The sequence below is a fragment of the Hyaena hyaena genome, unplaced genomic scaffold (genome assembly GCF_003009895.1).
Source record: "Hyaena hyaena isolate Hyena2069 unplaced genomic scaffold, ASM300989v1 scaffold_295, whole genome shotgun sequence".
In the NCBI taxonomy this organism is placed as follows: domain Eukaryota; kingdom Metazoa; phylum Chordata; class Mammalia; order Carnivora; family Hyaenidae; genus Hyaena; species Hyaena hyaena.
In genome coordinates, this window is record NW_024080928.1 from 1,255,609 (window position 1) to 1,271,598 (window position 15,990).

The window sequence follows — 15,990 nt, forward strand, 5'->3', positions numbered from 1 at the left end:
GACACACAGGGACACATAGTGTGTGTGGCCCCCTGGATGCAGCATCTAGGCAGTGCTAACATGGTATCAGGAGGGCAAGCTGGGACTACTCCAGGATCTAAGATCTTGATACTTTACTTAATTACTTCTCTTATCCACTTTTTTTTTTTTTACGTTTATTGATTTGTTTTTGAGAGTGAGTGAGCACAAGTGGGGGAAGGGCAAAGAGCGAGAGGTAGACAGAGAATCCCAAGCTGGCTCCAAGCTGTCACCTCAGAGCCTGATGCGGGACTCACACTCATGAACTCTGAGATCACAACCTGAACCAAAATCGAGGGTTGGATACTAACCACTTTCTTCACAGTCTAGAAAAGGTACCCAAGAACTTTTGGAAAAGCTGTTTCTAGTAGAGAGAGAAAATGAGAAGCCCAACTAAGAAATCAAAATAAAAAGAACAGACTGAACAGATGCTACCAAAACAAATGGAGCAAATCATATTAAAATCACTGGTGGGTGAAAATGCTTAGCAAGTGAAAGAAGAAAACAGAAAATGAGGCAGTAAATTCATCTTTACCACTTCGAACTTCCTCAACTTAAATGAGCAAAAGAGAAATACAGCTTCGAAATGACAGAGACCCCCCAAGTATCCGCCTCTAGTCGTCCAAACATTGCCAATTTTTTCCCTAAAAGTTCAAGCGTAAATTTAATTGAGGTGAGACTCCTGAGTCACAGGTCATCCATGAAATGGCTTAACGATGGCCTTGTGATGAAGAAATGGCTTTTGAGGCAATTCCGGCATACCCTTAATTTGTGAATTGTTCATTTTATAGCCCAGGTTTAGGAAGAAAGAAATCTCTAGTAGAGGTGGAAGTAGGGGCTACTGTGTTTATGCTTCCATTTGCTTCTAGAGCATTTATGGGTATACATCTTTGGGATCTGGCCTCCACCATTAAAAGCTTCAATTGAGAATAAGGCTGTCATTTTCTCCTTTTTAAATGGCCTCTAATGCCAAAGAAAAGTACAAAAAAACAGGTTGCTGACTGAACGATCTGTGATCTAAATTCTTTCAACTTAAGAAAAGACACAGCATCGTGCAAACTAAGCCGAGCAGCTTGTTTTAAAGTTGCCGGTTCTGGGGCGCCTGGGTGGCTTGGTGGATTAAGCATTCGACTTTGGCTCAGGTCATGATCTCGCAGTTTGGGAGTTCAGGCCCCGCGTCAGGCTCTGTGCTGACAGCACAGAAAGTGGAGCCTGCTTGGGATTCTGTGTCCCCCTCTCTCTCTCTCCCCTCTGTCATTTGCACTCTGTGTCTTCTCTCTCTCAAAAATAAACATAAAAAAAATTTTTTTAAAGTTTTTTATAGAGCATCAAATGTAATCTCTCCCACTGAAATTCAGTCATCTAGACTATCATTTTATTTTTATTTTTATTTATTTTTTTTTTATTTATTTCTAGGAGACAGAGAGAGACAGTGTGAGCAGGGGAGGGTCAGAGAGAGAGGGAGTCACAGACTGAAACAAGCTCCAGGCTCTGAGCTGGCAGTCAGCACAGAGCCCGACGCGGGGCTCGAACCCACGAACCGCGAGATCATGACCCAAGCGAAAGTCGGACGCTTAACCGACTAAGCCACCCAGGCGCCCCTAGACTATCATTTTATAGATAACAAGAACATCAGTGAGAAAAAGACAAGCACTTATGTGTGATCTTTTTTTAATGTTTTATTTATTTTTTGAGCGCGCGCGAGAGAGAGAGAGAGAGAGAGACAGCACGAGCAGGGAAGGGTCAGAGAGAGAGGGAGATTACAGACTCTGAAGACAGGCTCCAGGCTCTGAGCTAGCTGTCAGCACAGAGCCCGACGCGGGGCTTGAACCCACAAACCGTGAGATCATGACCTGAGCTAAAGTCGGACGCTTAACCAACTGAGCCACCCAGGCCCAACGTGTGATGTTTTCAAGGGCCACAGAGAAAATCATAAAACCTCAGCTTTCAGGAGCGTAAAGCCATCTGCAAACTTCAGGATTATAACTATTATGAAATAGCAATTGATGTAAGTCAAGAACAAAAGAGAGCCACAAAGAAAAACTAGCAGATAACTTCAGCCCACCCCACTGAAGAATGTCAACCGAACCAAATGAAAGCTTCAGCAAATGCACAAAAGGAAAGATGTTTCTTATCTCGGAGGAATTCTGGAGCAGAAGGGGAGGAGAGAAAAATCAATCAGAAAACTGGCTTTCCCTGCTGTGGAAGATAAATTAGGTACTATCATTCAGAATTATCAATCGCACAAAAAAGAAATCCACCTTTTCTCAAAAGAACTACTTTGAGTCCAATCTCCATCAACCTTCAGGTGGGGTGCAGAGACACAGGAGTCCCGGTCGCCGTTAAACCTCGGAGAGCAAGCAACCACCTGGGCAGTCTGCTCATCTTCTCTTCCGGGACTGAGCCAACAGGGGCCCTAGTCCTTCCCTCAAGCCACCGGCAATCTCTTGGAATTGTGTAACTGATCTGCTCGCTCATCCGGATTCTCAGACAGAAGACTTTTTCCTCAACTCATCATTCTAAGATGACAAGAACAGTATCCTTTTCCCGTAGCGGTAGACAACACGAACACACACTGAACATCAATTCTTTTTAAATTTTTTTTAAACATTTATTTATTTTTGAGACAGAGAGAGACAGAGCACGAGCTAGGGAGGGGCAGAGAGAAAGGGAGACACAGAATCTGAAACAGGCTCCAGGCTCTGAGCTGTCAGCACAGAGCCCGATGCGGGGCTCGAACCCACGGACCATGAGATCATGACCTGAGCCGAAGTCGGACGCTTAACCGACTGAGCTACGCAGGCGCCCCACTGAACACCAATTCTAACAGCAATGAGATACCACTTCACACCCGTTAGGACAGCTATTACAAAAGAAGCAAGCAAACAAACAGAAAACGACAAGTGGCGAAGATGTGGAGAAAACAGAATGCCTGTGCACTGCTGGTGGGAATGCAAAATGGCAGAGCTGCTGTGCAACACAGCATGGCGATTTCACAAAACATTAAAGAGAGAATTATATATGATCCAATAATTCCACTTCTGGGAAACTACCCAAAAGAACTGAAAGCAAGACCTCAAACGGGTATCAGTAGGTCAATGCTCATTTTAGCATTACTCACTGTAGCCAAAAGGTAGAAACCATCTAAAGGCCTGTCGGTGAAGGAATGGATAAACTGTGATATAGCCATAATTGGAATACTAATTAGCCTTAAAAAGGAAGGAAATTCTGGGGCGCCTGGGTGGCTCATTCGGTTGAACCTCTGAATCTTGGTTTCTGCTGGGTCACTGATTCCAGGGTTGTGAGACTGAGTATGGAGACGGCTTAAGATTCTCTTTCTCTCTCTGTCTCCTCCCCCCTCCTTCCCTCCCTCTCTCATTCTCAGTCTCTCCCTCTGCCCCTCTTGCCCACTCATGAATGCTCTCGCTCTCCTCTCTCTCTCTCTCTCTCTCTGTCTCTAAAATAAAAAATGTAAACAATTTTTAAAAAGGAAGGCAATTCGGACACCTATTACAACACGGATGGACCTTGAAGAGATTATGCTAGGTGAAATACGCCAGACACAAAAAGATGAATATTTTATGACTTCACTTATAAGAGGTACCCAGCCTAGTTACATTTACAGAGACAGAAAGTAAAATGGTGGTTGCTGGAAGCAGGGGGGAAACGAGAAAATAGAGGGACCGCGTTTCATCTTGGGAAGCTGAGAAAGTTCTGGAGATGGAGGGTGATGATGGTTGTACAATAATGTGAAGGTATGAATGCCACTGAATGTACACTTAGTTGATGGACAAAATGGTATTATGTATATTTTACCATAATAAAAATATTCTGCATTTCTACAGGAGTACATAGAAAGCTTTCGTGGGGATTTCCATTGGGACGTAAAGCTGAGTGCGTGAGACTGAGAAAGGTCTTAGTTTTGTTCTGCTGGAATTTTTTTACCACGTACTCGGGTTATTTTCATTATAAATAAAACCAACAAGAATGAAATCAGCCTTTAACCTGGAAATTCCTCCCTTAAAAATTCAGCCTAGAAAAACAATCAGGGAAGGTACGATGATGCATACGTAAGGACGGTGTTTTTCGTGTTAAAAATATAGAAGCAATATAAATAGTACATGAGGACTGGTTGATAAATGGCGGCACATCTCTACAATGGATGAGCACGCAGCTGTCTGAAAGAGAAGGGGGCCCATAACAGGTTCAGTTCTAAAACCAGGTGACATTTATGACCTCATTACTGTCTGAAGAAGAGTGACATGCAGCTACTGCATGCACATTCCTGGTCAGATAAAAGCCTGGAAGGTTCCATATAAAATGGTTGCTCCTGGATAACAGGATCAAGGGCAATTTCTATTTATTTATATTCTTTAACTTTGACTTTTTTTAAAGTTTATTTGAGAGAGAGCATGAGTTGGGAAGGAGCGGAGAGAGGGGGAGAGAGAGAATACCAAGCAGGCTCTGTGCCGTCAGTGCAGACCCTGATGTGGGGCTTGACCTCATGAACTGTGAGGTCATGACCCGAGCTGAAATCGAGAGTTGGACGTTTAACCGACTAGGCCACGCAGGCGCCCCGAGTTTTTATTATTATAATAATTATTGCAAAGAACTCCTGTGATGAGAGAGTAACAGGGCTCTTTCCACTTTGAGAAACAAACAAGCAAGGGGTTCAGGGAACACTCAGAAGTCACAATGAGTAATTCAGAAGTCACAAAGCCTTTAAGGGTACCGGGGAGTACCCTGCCGTGTGCCATCTCTCTGGAGCCTTTGCCGTATTTCCCACCTTACAATCAGCATACTTTGGTTCCTTTCGCTAAAGAGTCGCCAGCTGAATTTCTCACATAAATATCTAATTCTGGTGTCTACTTTTCAGAACTCACAACAATGATATGTGGCAATAATAATAATCATCAGCAAATTTAAGACAGCTTTCAACAAGAAAATTCTCTCAATCCATTGCAGATGAACATATTTTTTAGTTCAGCCCACCGCTGTCCTTCTGGACAAGCAACAGACGCCATTAACAGTGATGTTAAAACAATGTGTTTCCTTTTATCATGCTATCTTCCTTTTTGAAAATACTCTAAGTTAAAGCCAACAGAAAAAGACATCAAGAGACATACATATTTTATAGATATCATCAGCTCTCCCCTTTAAAATGTTTTTCAACAAGAGACGGGAATATGGAAGACATATGACGCATTGTAAGCCTCACTTATCCTGTGGTTTATTTAGGGAATTTTGTGTTTGGAAAATGACAGACTTCTGCTTTTAGGTAGACAAATATGATCTCACGGTGAGAAAACAGACAACCTATCCCCAGCAAACTTTTAGCAAGTCAAATAATTTAGTGTCTTTGTTTTAGTGTGCATATGAGCAAATGAATATAAATGCTCAGTACTACAAAAGTAGCCAAGTATCTTTACCTCTATATATATTAAAAAAAAAAAAAAAAAAAAGTTCCCCAGCACCCAAAAGTCACTACTCACAGCTTCTCCATTTACCAGGAAAACTCCCAATGTCCATGCCTCCCCAGAGTGAAATGCCTCGTAGCTGGCTCTCTTTGCACAGACATACTCTTCTCTCCTAAGTTAACCTGAGGAGCAAGCTGGATTTGTTTACTGCACAAACATCTGTCGTGGCTAAACATCTCGGTGACACGGTGTAACAGTTACTGCTTGTGCAAGCTGCCCATGGAAATTACTCTCTGCAGTGTGCGCACATGAAAACCCAAGACACAGAGAAACCAAAACATCTGTAAAAATTAATGGCCGAATTGACCAAAGGGGTGGTGGGGTGGTGGGGGGGATTAAAACAGCTAAATAGTTCCAGTGCAACATTTGGCTTTAGAAACGACTCCTCCACGTTATAGGTTCTTCCCAGCCTCCCCACTGAGGGCGATCCTGGCCGGCATACACTTCACTGTAACCCACCAGGGCAAAGCCTTTACAAGTCTTGTTAGAAAACAGCGCAGACAAGATGCAAGATTAAGGGGGCTTATTACATCTCTAAAAGCAAAGAAAGAAATACCTCTTCTCCCATCATGCAGTCAGCCTCCGTTCTTCAGTTTGAAAAGGTCCCAGAACTACCCTGGAGCACTCCCACTTCCTTCCAACAGCCAAAGGCACAGAGCCTGGAGGACCCAGCCTAACCCTGAGTCATACTTGGGACCAAATGAGCAATGAGGAGAACAAAGCTCGCATTTGTTTACGGTTCAGGAAGCCAGGGCCGATTCATGGCTTGGGTGGCTTTGCGAGGAGTCCTCCTCCCTCGCCTGCGTTGCTGCAGGAATGTAGCTGTCTCTCGGGGACCCACAGGTGTGACCATTTAGACAAGGAACACACTGAAAGAGTGTTTATTTGGCAGGACTCGGCGGCCACTTCTGTTTAAAAACGTCAGAGGGAAGATATAAAAGCCCACTATTTTTCAAAAGATAATGTGATGGGGAGTGACAGAGGTCTAGAATATGGTGTGGATATGAAATGCCCATCATAAAAAAAACCCGTGCTTTAAAGAAATAAAAATTAGTAGTGATACACAAAAATGAGTCATTTAAAAAAAGAAAAAAAAGAAGAAAACGAAGAAAAAACAGCCGTGGCTTTAGAGAAACACGCACGCTAGGAAAACTCCAGTAAAACCGTCGCCAGCCAGGCCATCGACAGTATCACCACAGACGGTAATAAAATGTTTAAATAGCAATCTTGCTTTTTCCCCAAATGAGATACCGTTTGAATCACCACTTCAATGGATTTGGAGTCCAGTGGTTAAGAGTTCAGAGCCCCAGAGCCTCAGTGTCTGAGATCAAAATCCCAGCGGGGCTATTTCCCAGTTATGTGATTCTGAGCAACTCATTTAACCTCCATTCACCTCAGTTTCCTTATCTATAAAATGGGGATAAAAGCACCCATCAGTGGGGTTGTCTGGAAGATTAAATAAGTAATAGATGTCGAGTCCTTAAAAAAGTACCTGGCAATCAGCCACTAACGCAGATTCAGAACAACTTCCCAGGTCAGGTTCCGAATCCACAGCCTCCTCACCTCACTGCAGTTCCTGTGTACTTAGACCCTGATGCCCTGTTTCGCTTCTTAAGTGCGGCTCAATTTGAAATATTTTAATTGCGCTAATTGAAAAACCACTTATTCAATATCGAGTAACAGCCTGCAGCGTAAGGGGCTTTGAGTGAGACGCTATCTCAGTGCTCAAGAAATGTGCAATCTGCTTGGGTAAATAAGACACAGGTCTGTTTATACATTATGCAAGGAAACAAATATGGGAGATGTCAGTAGGATGCGAACGGCAGGGAGGTGCAGGCAGTACAGAATTAACATTTGGAATTTAGAGGGCAGATAAGAAATCACCTTACCAAAACCTAATTAGGATGGAGAGAACGGACAAACTGACTGCACAGAAGAACTCCCACTAATTTATGAAGATACTTTTCCCTCAAGGAGGTAAGCTGAACTCCCCACTCCTTAAGTGTGTGGGGTGCATAGTGACTTCTTTCTAAAGAGTTGAATCTAGGAAAGGGGAAAAAACAGAACAACTTTACAGTGAAGAAACCTCATAAACATGACCCCGTCAGGTGACCAAAGTCAACACCAACAGTGAGAAGTCATGCTGACAGGATGTGCCCTTGATACGACGGGATGAGAATGGCTCTTCACCATTGTGGTCTTGCTCCCCCAAATCCACCACTTGGGTCTAAGCATGAGAAAAACCATCAGACAAATGCTAATTTAAAGACGTTCTTTTTTTGTTAATGTTTATCTATTTTTGAGAGAGAGAGTCAGAGAGAGAGAGCGAGAGCATGAGCAGGGGAGGGGCAGAGAGAGAGGGAGACATAGAATCCGAAGCAGGTTTCAGGCTCTGAGCTGTCAGCACAGGGCCCGATGGGAGGGCTGAACTCGCAGATGGTGAGTTTATGACCTGAGCCGAATGTGGGGCACTTAACTGACTGATGCCATCCAGGCACCCCTGATTTAAGGACAGTCTGCAAAACTTCTCAAAAATGCCAAGGTTATCAAAAACATGGCAGTCTGAGCAACTGTCATAGTCAAGAGGAGCCTAAGGAGATGTAAGGTAAAGGGGTGTCCTGGATGGGATCCTGGAACAGAGAAAGGACATCAGGTAAAACTTAAGGAAACCTGAGTAAAGGATGGAGCTCAGTTAATAATCATGTTATAAATATTGGTTCATTAATTGTGACAAACGTACCATATTAACGTGCGATGTCAACGAGAGGAATCCGGGTGTGCGGTGTATGGTAGCTCTCTGTATTACCTGTACAACTTTTCTATAAATCTGAAACTATTCTAAAGCTTAAAGTTTATTAAAAACTAATTAGGATGATCAGCTTGCTGCACGAATATGTATCCCTAAATAAATGTATATGTGTGATTTATAGACATACACGATTACACTCGTGAATGTATGTACATAAATGTATTTAACAGCACCTCCCTGACTTCATCTATGATTATCTCTGGATCCTTAGACTCTCTCTTACCAGAGAGAGCTGAATGCTGAGTCCTGGCCTTTTGCTTTCTGTAATACACAAAAGAGTTTTCTTTGAAAGGAAACTTGGCTCTTCTATCAGTTCTGCTGCCAACCCAGGCTACAGCGGCCTAACTCAAAGAGTGTGCATGAGGTGGGCCCATCTGCCCCCTTTCCAAGAGCTACTAGAAGCTCCTGGTGCCTGGCCAATTAGTCATCAACCACAGAGCCCTGGGCCTGGCAACCCTCCCAGCTACTTCCTCCCCATCTCCAGTCCACACTGCTCGGCACCTCCCCAGTTATCTCTTGAGGGCCAATCTGATCATGCCGCTCCCCAACAGAACTTCTCCAGTGACCGGCCAGCTCACCCGGAAGAAGTACTGCGTGTGTGAAGCGGCTGGCAGAGCCCTGCGGGGAGAGGGCTCACCTGCCTCCGACCCTCTACGTCCTCCTCCCTCACCACCTCCCCTGGACTCCAGCCAAATCCAGCCCTTCTGCATAACCATGCTCTCTCCTTGTCCATGCACACGGTACCAGGACCATGAAATCCCATTTACCTTTTTTTTTTTTAATGTTTTATTTATTTCTAGGAGAGAGAGAGAGAGAGAGAGAGAGAGAGACAGTGTGAGCAGGGGAGGGTCAGAGAGAGAGGGAGTCACAGACTGAAACAGGCTCCAGGCTCTGAGCTGGCAGTCAGCACAGAGCCCGACGCGGGGCACGAACCCACGAACAGCGAGATCATGACCTGAGCCAAAGTCGGACGCTTAACCGACTAAGCCACCCAGGCGCCCCGCCATTTACCTTTTAATACTTGGCTCAAATATCACTTTGCTTAAAAAGATCTCCCTGATACCCCATCCCTTCCTTCTGGACCTCCAGGAGAAGGAACAGCTCCTTCCTCTGTTCTCTCTGATGCTTTGGACATACCTCTGCTAATCCTTTCCCCCTGCATCATAATGACTTTTGTCCATGTCCGCTTTTTCCCATGTATGCGTAATCCAAAGCAGTAAATGAGAGGCCCGTATGTGACAGTTGATTCAAGGCACGATGCAGGGGAGGGGGTGTTAACTCCATCCCAATTAACTACACAAGACCCACTTCACCCTAAATGAATATCCTGCCAGTAAAAAATCTGCATGTATCATCCTACTACAGAATCCAGACATGCCTCCTAGCTGATTCCTTTACAAACGGATTGCCACTCCTGAGCTCATTTACCTAGTACTTCCAGAGCTGCCACTGCTGATCCATAAAAGGCGTTCAATAAAGCTTCAGTAAGTGAATGAATGAGCCAATTAATAAACAAATGAAAGAATGAGTCTGTAGCCAGACCACAAGCAGACCCCAAACAGAATAAGTCTTCCTTCATAATTTCAACTGGGTCAGGACAAAATATTATATTCAAGTGTCCAGTATACAAATATTTACCAAGGGCCAACTATAGATTTAACAATGATTTTCAAGGAGTTATAAGTATGTTGGTGACTAACACTGGTGCTTCCTTCCTTCCTTCCTTCCTTCCTTCCTTCCTTCCTTCCTTCCTTCCTTCTTTCCTTTCTTTCTTTCCTTTCCTTTCCTTTCTTTTCCTTTCCTTTCCTTTCCTTCCTTCCATACTAACTTTCTAACGGCTAATATTTAAGACTTGGTGATGCCAAACAAACAGCTATCCAGAAACAGTGAAATTCAATTCTACTTGTCTGAGTTTGAAATTTTCCATAATAAAAACTTTAAGAAACGATCCTGGAAACTGCACTGCTATTTACAGGCACTCCTTCTGTCTAATAACCAGAAGGGTAGCAATAATAACTATGAACGTTAATCAAGTGATGATTAAATGCCAGGCACTTTTCTACCCAATTTTTGGTGTTACTTAATCCTCACGACAGCCATATGGGACACGTCCTGTTGGTATTCTAATTTTACAGATGAGGAATCTAAAGCAGTGAGTGCTTAAGTAATCTGTCCCCGGAAGAGTCAGAGTTGGGATGTGAACTCGGGCAATCCCGCCTGCTTACTTAATAACCACTATACGCCTAAAAACACAAATTTAAGGCCTGCTGGGAATGTGATTCTTGCTGATGATCTGGCTGTAGTTGAACATTTCTTCGAAAATACTACTTTGCTGCGTGCTTTAGAAAGTATATGTCAAGCACATATAAAACAGTAAACAACACCAAACACATCAAAGAGTAATCCTGTAATACTGTTTCTGGTTCCCTTTCCCTACCAACAACACCCCCTCCTCACTTCTCCTAAGTAAGGAGACTTAACAGAGACACAATGGGGAAAGATAACACATAAAATGAAGTCTGAAAATCCCAGACCATTCACCCAGGCAAACAGTGGGCACCTTAATACCATCTACTTATTAAAAATCATGGATTTTGCAACCACTCAAGAGACGTCACGTAATCTTCTCTTTCAACCAAAATGAGAGTCATCCAATACTTTAAGTCTCAGGTAACCACAGCAAGATTTTGAAACCCAGTTGTGTTTCATTAGTCAAAGAAGACACTGTTAGCTTCTGGAGATCTCCAGAGTTTATTTCTAGTCTTCAAATGATTAGAGACGTGAATCTCTCATTTTTTAAGGAACTAAGATCATCACTTTAGATGTTTACATATTTTAATTTTACTTAAGTATACAGCTTGATGAATTTTTACTAAATGGCTAAAAAGCCTGCCTATATACAAAAATGGTAAAATTTCTCTTACTGCAATTTGGCTGATTAAACAAAATGATTAGTAGCTCTCCTTTATATACAATTTTAATTCTCAGTCTGTTACAAGAGAAAGTTACAATGTTGATATCATAAAGGCATTAATTTGGGTAACAAATGAGATCCAAGATGATTAGAGTTGAAAAGACACTGTCACAAACACAATGTCAGGTTGTGGGATATAGTAGCAAATGTAGAAAGAACACAGGACCATTGCAAGAGAGAGACATCCGATGGCAGATCAACTAAGAGACAAATGGCAATCAGCTAAGACAGACAGACCGTGGAAAAGGAGCTTCTTGGAGAATTTCTTTGGAGGGAATCCAGTAAACAACCAATGTCAAGAGCCTGGGCATGGAATGAGCTGACACCAAAAAGCCAAGATTATTCTACATAAAGGCATATCAGGTTAGGTCCTGGGGACTCCCTTGAGTATCAGTAATTTACCCACCTATGTGTAATACCTTCCATTCCTTTCCCTAAGTGTTGGGCAGATGTGGTCACCTGAGTGATTCATAAAAATGGAAGGAGTTTAGAAAAAGATTGGGGTGCCTGAGTGGCTCAGCTGGTTGAGTGTCCAACTTCGGCTCAGGTCATGATCTCACTGCTTGTGAGTTTGAGCCTTGCATCGGGCTCTGTGCTGACAGCTCAGAGCCTGGAGCCTGCTTCGGATTCTATGTCTCCCTCTCTCTCTGCCCCTCACCCACTCGTGCCCTGTCTCTCAGTCTCTTCAGAAATAAATAAGTGTTTAAAAATGTCCATAAAAAAAAAAAGAAAAAAGACTAGGGCCAGGCTGGGGTCACAAGGAAGCATCCTGATGAGGAAATTCCCTCTTGGGTCCACAGGTGGAGGATAGAAGGTACCAGCCATATTTACGAAAATAAGGTTCTGTCTGGGATGCCTTCTTGCTTATAGTCTTCCAACCCAATATCCAGGCTGATGACTCCCAAACCTACATGTACAGCCCTCTCACAATCACCACTTATTTACCCAACAGCCTGCTGGATGCCTCCACTTGATGGCCCCACAAGAACCTTAAAAATCCAGCTCATCTAAGACTGAACCCATAACCTCTCTCCTCCCCAAATATCTTCCTTCTCTAGTGGGCTCTAACAGGGAATGATACTACCATCCACCTGGCTGCGTAAGCCAGTTGCCTAAGACATCGTTTTCAAGTCTTCCCTTTCCTTTATCCTCCGCATACCATCATATTTCTTCATTCTACCTTCAAAATATTTCCCCAAACCACCCATGACAACACTTCTAAGCTGTTAGAGAGAAAAACTATTTCTCTTATCTTGATGTTTCCTGTCATGTAAAATGGAGCCCAAATGGACACTTTATGGACACAAGTGGACACTCCTAGAACTCTCTGCTTCCTTATTCACTCTCTCAGGGGAGAACAAAATGACTGCTCTGATAGGTGAATTTCAGAAAAAGTAATTGGGCATGTTCATCTCAACTCCTCTTTGAGGTTGGCCTCTGCTCTTCCCCAAGGGGCAGGCCCCTCTATCTCACATGGGTCTGGCTTTAGTTCAGTGTTGCGGAGACTGGGTGGGTGGGTCTAATTCTGGGGATCAGCTGGCAGGCCCATTTGGCTCTCACATTCATCTATATCCTTCAACTTTGCCTTCACCAGTAACAACACTGCTACCTAACATAGGTAGGTAGAGAAAGGTGCACAAATCTTAAGTGTACAGCTCTGAGGAATTCTCACAAAATGAAATAAGATCTATATCAATAGAGAAATGTACCATATTCATGGATTGGAAAGGTATCAATTCTCCCCAAAAGTATATACAGAGTCAATGCAACCTTAATCAAAATTCCAAAAAGGATTTGTTTGGGGGTTTTTTGGTGGTGGTGGGGTGATGACAAGCTAACTCTAAAATTCATATGAAAATACAAGGGGTCAAGAATAGTCCAGGAAACCTTGAATAAGAGGAACAAAGATTGAAGACTTATACTGCCAGATATCAAGACTGACTCTAAAACCACAGTAAGAGAAGTAGTATGGAATGAGTGCAAGGACACATATAGACTGACAGAACACAAGAGTTCAGCAAATGGACTAACACATACACAGACACTTAAATTATGGCAAAGGTGATAATGGCTGTGCAGTGCAGAAAGGATGATGTTTTCAATAAACATTGCTGGGTGAAACGGACACCCATACTGAAAAAAGGAGCAAAAATATTATGTTGATTCTCCATCCACTGACTCATTTTATTCATTAACTGCTTTAGAACCTAGATGGAGGTGGGAGGTTATTGAGAGAGCCAAAGTAAGTTTCTGTTAACCTCTCTGCTGAATTTTAGTTACCCTGTCTTCCGTAACCCACTCCTCCCACTCTAAATTGGCATACTTTCGCGAAATCACCTACCCGATCATTTCACTCTCTTGTGGAAAAGAGCTCCCTAATGACGCTCCTCATTGCCTTTAAGATCAAGTCCAAACTACTTAACAAGTCACCAGGCCCCTCCTGATCTGGGTCCTGTTCCTTTTCTATTTTCATCTCTCCCTACTTCCTGCTGAAGCCTCAACATGTGTTCTGTGCTATCTCAATTTCCCTCTCAGACATCAATACATGTTGTTCTTCTCACTTTAATAACTCTATACTCCTTGGCTTGATGAATGTCTACTGGATGCCATGGTTCTCAGCCTAAACATCACTTCCTGTATGAAGGGGGTACACTGGTACATGAGCACTCACTCTCCAGCCTCCCTCACAATTCACCACTTCCTGCCAAGCACCTTGTTCTCAGCCTGGTCTCAGCCTGTGGTATTCCCCACACCTGGACTGTTATTGCTTGTGTACTTTTCTGCAGCTCCCTGAAGGCAGTGACCTGGTCCTGTTTACCCCAGGGCTAAACATATAGTGAGTACTCAAGACATACTAGTTGAAACGAGTTAAAGTTATAATTTCAAATTATTTTCTGTTATATAACATTTTAAAAAATCCAACGAGGTAGGATACATACACAGAGTATTCCCATTTGACATATGGCCCAGTCGAGGTTGAGGGATTTTTGTCAGGGTCAATCAGCTAGGACAGTGGTACCATGTCCTTCTAATCTTCTGATGTTTAACTTGGCTCATCTTTAGCCACACTGTATTTTCCATCGTTTTAATGCAACACACACTTACCTCTGGGCTTAGTTTAAATGTTATATTTTTTCCCAAGGCTCTTCTTTTTTTAACCTTTTATCAAGGGAAATTTACAATATATAGAAAAATGGACTGTAGGCTACCAATCCACCATGTATTCACCCACCCAGTTTCAACAATTATCAACTCATGACCAATCTTGTTTCCTTTGTGCCCCACCCACTCTTCCACCTTCCAAATTACTGGAAGCAAAGTCTCAGATATTAAATAACCTCATCTGTCAATATTTCAGTTAAATGGTGCATTAAACAAATCATTCACAGTCATAGCCAACTGGTGTGTTAAAAGGACTTGTAAACAGGGTCCTTCCTTATAGCTCGATTAATTGAGAAGCAAGACTACTCACTATTCCCTATTGCTGGGGTGGGGAATGTTACATAATACCTCTCCTGGTGTGTGACTATCAGCCTTCGGTCACTCTGGCTAGGGTGATATGGATTAGGGCCTAGCTAGAATAAGCACAAAATTTTCCAGTGTCTGAGAGAAGTGGGTCTCAAAACTTCACAACTTGAAGGGACAATATGCTTGCAGTTGTTAAAAATCACCAGATTCCTTTATTCCTTCATCCAAGTTATCAAACCAGCCATCTAAGAAGACCAACTGCCCTAGCCCACTAGGGGACCTGCCTGGGTCTCACCTAACAAATGCTGTCGAGATTCAGTCTGTGCTTCTGCAGAATCAAAACAGCGAGCTCCGTTCTCAGAGGAAATTTCCTTCCACAAACATAAATCTTGGACACAAAACCATCCCAAAACTGACGAGAACCAGGCTGCGCACTAGTAAAACATTATCACCCTCACCGGCCCTCATGCCGGGCTGTGCAATAAAATAATGGATCCATAAATCTATGCAACTATCCATAGTGCCAACAACAGTGGGTGGAGATAGGTTTGAGTCCTTTTAGAGGCCGTAAAAAATCGGCCACAGCCAGTAAAGCAAGCTGGGAAGTTTATGTTTTCCCCAGAGGCTCCGCAATGAGAAGTGGGTTAGGATTGCTGCCGGCACATGGTCTCCTTCTGCAAACAAATCATGAATCAAGATGCACACACATGCACACACGCATATATGTAACGCTGGTGATGTTAACATGTCATGTCACCAAGACCAATACAGTAAATCTCTGCTTCACAAAAATGCAGTGAACCCAAAAACCACCATACTTTCAACTCTATAACTGTTACATAACCCCATCCAGTCTCGTCATTTTATAGAGGTCTGTAATCTCCAGAGTGCTATGTTAATACAGTTCTAATATTATTCATGCACCTATTACTTACTGGACACACCTCCCGTGTGCCACACGGTGCTCTAAGCACATAGCATATATTGGTGAACAAAATAAATAACAAACATAAGAAAAAATAAATACGATGTTAGAAAGGGTTGCATGCTGTGGAAACAAAAATTGCAGCACAAGTGAGCAGGGTGGGCCAAGGGAGCAGGTGTCAGAATGAGTGGGCCGAGGGAGGGCTCGCTGAAAAGGTGAAGTCTGAGCAGAGCAGCAGGGGAGAGGCGTGCAGGCAAGTGGGCAGATGGATATGGGGTGTCCAGCCACAGGAAACCGCTATGAAAAAAGGTCCCCAAGT

At 43.2% G+C, this 15,990-nt stretch overlaps 1 protein-coding gene across 7 annotated transcripts in view; it reads right to left on the reverse strand.

The window, feature by feature from the left end:
- The window catches only part of SH3KBP1 (SH3 domain containing kinase binding protein 1), a 330,852-nt gene that overhangs the window by 116,078 nt on the left and 198,784 nt on the right, over window positions 1–15,990 (reverse strand). The window contains exon 1 of one of the 7 annotated variants that reach the window (XM_039247397.1): window positions 6,052–6,176. The exons of the other annotated variants lie outside the window; for them this stretch is intronic. Within the exon in view, the coding sequence (XP_039103328.1) occupies window positions 6,052–6,066 (15 nt within the window). The 5' untranslated portion in view covers window positions 6,067–6,176. Of the gene's footprint in view, window positions 1–6,051; window positions 6,177–15,990 lie in introns of those variants that run through there. 7 annotated transcript variants of the gene reach the window in all.